This window comes from Arachis ipaensis, chromosome B04, assembly GCF_000816755.2.
Source record: "Arachis ipaensis cultivar K30076 chromosome B04, Araip1.1, whole genome shotgun sequence".
NCBI classification, from domain to species: domain Eukaryota; kingdom Viridiplantae; phylum Streptophyta; class Magnoliopsida; order Fabales; family Fabaceae; genus Arachis; species Arachis ipaensis.
Genome location: NC_029788.2, coordinates 2,226,803 through 2,231,083, shown reverse-complemented (window position 1 = coordinate 2,231,083; position 4,281 = coordinate 2,226,803). Strand labels below are relative to the sequence as shown.

Sequence of the window (4,281 nt, the reverse complement as noted above, 5' to 3'; positions counted from 1 at the left end):
AGAAACCAGTGTTTTACTAGTTTGTTGCCGTGCCCGCAACCATTTGCAATCATATTTGTAGGTGCAACAGTACAAACATGAGAGGGAGTGCAATGCCATAGTAGCACAAACAAGGGAAGATAAAATTCTTCGCCTTGAGAGCCTCATGGATGGTGTTTTACCCTCCGAGGACTTCATGGATGAAGAACATCTGGCCCTTGTCCATGAACACAAGGTAGAATATGTTCTTCTAAGGTTTTTGAATTCTTACTATATCATGTGCTTATAAATTACTTATCTACTGTCAACAGCTTTTAAAGGAGAAGTTCAAGAATCATCCCGAAGTTTTGAAGATGCAGATAGAGTTAAAAAGGGTAAGAGATGAACTAGAACAGTATCAGAGTTTCTACAAATTGGGTGAGAGGGAAGTGTTGATGGAAGAAATACAAAGTTTAAGAAGCCAGCTTCAGTTTTACGTTGATTCTTCATCTCAATCTGGAAGGAAGCAATATCCCCTGTTGCAGTTAACTAGTTCCTCCCAACCTAGATTGTCAGCAACACTCACAGCCATCCCAGAGTCAACAGATGAGAAAGCTGAAACAGATGAAATTCCAGAGTCAACAGGGGAGGAGAGGGCTGAGGCCAATGAAATTCCAGCATCATCAGAGGAGAGCTCTGAAGCGATACTTGAAAGAGAAAGAATTAAATGGACTGAGGCAGAAAGCAGATGGATTTGTCTTTCTGAGGAATTGAGAGCTGAGCTTGAATCTAACAGATTGCTAGCTGAAAAGAGGAAGCAGGAATTGGATGCCGAGAGGAAGTGTAGTGAGGAACTTCAGGAAGCAATGCATATGGCTATAGAAGGCCATGCAAGGCTTCTCGAACAGTATGCAGATTTGGAAGAGAAACATATCCAATTGCTTGCGAGGCATAGAAACATGCAGCAAGGAATTGAGGATGTCAAGAAAGCAGCCTCCAGGGCAGGAGTAAGAGGTGCAGAGTCTAAGTTCATAAATGCCCTTGCTGCGGAAATTTCAGCATTAAAAGCAGAAAGAGAAAAAGAAAGGCGAATCCTAAGGGATGAAAACAGAGGCCTTCAATCCCAATTGAAGGATACTGCTGAAGCAATGCAAGCTGCAGGTGAATTGCTTTTGCGGCTTAAAGAAGCAGAAGAAGCTGTCACTACTGCACAGGTTAGTAAGAATCAATTGTACTTCCACTGTTCATATTATGGTCCAAGTAACTTAAATTTATTAATGATATCTTCTACACGGAGATCTTCTCTAATATTTTATGCTTCTATTGCTTCCATTCATTTAAACCTTTAATGTGCTTTTAAATTGTCTATTTGGTTGTCAAAATAATCAAAATATTATCTCCTCGCACCAAAATTAGTCTATAAAATGAACAAAAAAAAATGAAAAACATATCATTCTTGTGGAATTTTAACACTCATGGTGACCCTAAGGAGACTAACTTGTTACTTTCTTGAATGATGAGAGACCACTGAAGAGGTTTGAATCCCGAGAGACTTGTCTCTCAATTTTTTTGAGTGATAAAAAAGGATCCCTTCATAAAAATTTTCCTGTGATTACTTATGGCATTAAGTCTCTTTTATCTACCAATGTGAAAACCTGAAAGGCTCAGTGAATATTTGAGACTGACTTTTTATAACATATAATTGCAGAAACGTACAATGGATGCAGAACTGGAAGCTACAAAGGCCTATAAACAAATGGAGAAGCTTAAGAAGAAACACGAAAAGGAAATCAGTGAACTCAATATTCAGCTCAAAGAAACACGTGCGAAAGAATTGATGCGACCAGCCTATGATGATGACATTGTAATGCCCATATATGATGAGCCACATAGTAGTAGTGTTCATGATCTTGAGCACTTTGATAATACAGAGGATGGGGAGTTTGAAAAACTAGCAGAACCATCATGGTTTTCTGGCTATGATAGATGCAACATATAGAAGAGATAATCACACCTTTTTTGTATGTCCCTGTTACAAAGTTTGTTGATAAATGATTGTATTCTATTCTTTCGTTCTTACTCTTTGTGAGCATAAATGAGTTTGTCTCTTGCTTGCTCCGAAGAGAGATTTGTGTAATAGAAATGTGACTTTTACATGTCTCATGTCTGATGTGATAATCAAAGGCCCTTTATGATATGTATCTATGTAAGAGGTTATGAAAATGAATGAACCATGAGGAAGCAACTGTACCGACATATTAAATATTGAAAGGGATTTTTCCAAGGCTTTGATTTTTTGTCTTCGTCAAATGTCAATAGTTTAATACCATGTTTGAATGAATAATTTTCTTACATAATACGTTTCTTTTTTTATTTTTGGTCAGGTCTTATATAGTAAGGTCATGTCTAACAAATCACCAATAGCCTGAATAGAATAGTCTCACAATATTTACCAAAAAAAAAAAAGAATAGTCTCACAATAACTACCGCCCCAAGGAAAAAAAACTGATAATATAAATTAATTTAGTATTTAGACACTGCTTGATTCGCCGCTTTTTTCCTGCTTTTACTTCAGGTTATAAAGGAAGGGTTATGACTACCTTGAACTCACTCATTCGGGCGCAATACCCATCCTTCTTGAGCCTAGGATATGAAGAGTTAGATTCGGAAAACAGCTAGAGAAGACTGCACATCACTGAAGATATTGTCAGATCTTTCTGGTCGGTTTAAGCCAAGAAATGGTATCCGGGGGCAGGGCAAGATAGAATCCTTCTTTTATGAAAGAGAATGCGATCCACTAGAGAAAAATAAGATTTTTGCTGCTAAGAACATAATTATCCAAAACAGTTAGCTAACAGCCCTAGCACGGCTCTCGAAAGAGGAAGATTCAGAACGCTTCGCATTGGCTAGCTTGCTTGGCCGCACACATATGTATCTATTAGTAATATATTAAAACAGTTTAAAGTAGTCTATAGATATATTGTTAGCTTTTTAGCTTTCTACTATTATGTCAGGGCAGCTTAAGTGGCTAATTCACACAAATTAAATACAATCTTTTATCTTTATAATATGTTATAGAATTCTTATTGTATTTTTATCACTTCATAATAACCTATTTTTATATAATGTTAGGATTTTTTTTTTTTTTATTTTAACTTTTTATATTTTTTTACTCTTTATTTTTATGTAGGTTATACTATTACTTTTAATGTTAATGTTAATTCTTTTTAATAGGTATAAATTTAATTAAAATCTAATTCCCTCTCTTCTCCTTTCATACTTATATTTACCATATAAATTAATATTCACTTCACACATTTTTTTTTATCTCTTCTCATATAATCTCGTACTCTTTCTCTTTCTTCTTCTACCTGAATTTAGTTGATGACCATAGTTTTTATTTATTTTTTTAATTTGCTAAATATATGTCTTTGTGTATGATTGTATGATTGTATTCATTAATTTTTCTATTTTTTTGTGTAATTGTATTCATGAATTATATAGTGTATTTGTCGCTTATATATAATTTCTTTTTCCTTTCAACAATTTATATTTTGTAATATTATTTAGTTGTAATAATATTGTTGAAAATACATATTGTCATGATTTATGAAAAATAAAATTAGAAAATTGAATACTGAATATCGTTTTTCATTATCAAAACATTAATAATATTTACATTTTCTAATATCATTTACTTGTAATAATATTGTTGAAAATATATGTTGTCATGATTCACAAAAAATAAATTTAGAAAATTAAATATTATTTTTAATTATCAATACATCAATAATATGTACTATATAAATTAACATTTACTTTACACATTTTTTTTATCTCCTCTAACATAATTTCATACCTCTTTCTCTTTCTCTTTCTCTCTCTCTATTCTTACTAATTTTTTGCACAACTAGAATTTAGTTGATGACCATAATTTTTTTTTTAAAATTTGCTAAATGTATGTATTAGGTGATTATGTGATTGTATCTATTAATTTTTCTATTTCTTTGCGTAATTGTATTCATAAGTTATATAGTGTTTATGTCACCTATATATCACTTCTTTTTTTTTTCAACAGTTTTACATGTTTTAAAATCATTTAATTGTAATAATATTATTGAAAATACATAGTGTTATGATTTACAAAAAATAAAATTAGAAAAATTAATGTTGTTTTTAATTATCAAAATATTTATAATATTCATACTTGTATTTTATCTAATAGTTTTATCATTGTACTATAGTATTTAAATATAAACTAAAAAAGATAAAAAAAATAAACAAAATTAACTATTTAAAAAATAAAAAATAATTATATGAAAT

The 4,281-nt window shown here is 31.6% G+C and overlaps 1 protein-coding gene across 1 annotated transcript in view; it reads left to right on the top strand.

Moving 5' to 3' along the window:
• LOC107635800 (kinesin-like protein KIN-12B) overlaps positions 1-2,258 on the top strand; it is a 9,510-nt gene extending 7,252 nt beyond the window's left edge. Inside the window, exons 16-18 of the mRNA XM_021120254.1 lie at positions 62-214; positions 291-1,172; positions 1,667-2,258. Coding sequence (XP_020975913.1) covers positions 62-214; positions 291-1,172; positions 1,667-1,957 — 1,326 coding nt within the window. The 3' untranslated portion in view covers positions 1,958-2,258. The remainder of the gene's footprint in view (positions 1-61; positions 215-290; positions 1,173-1,666) is intronic.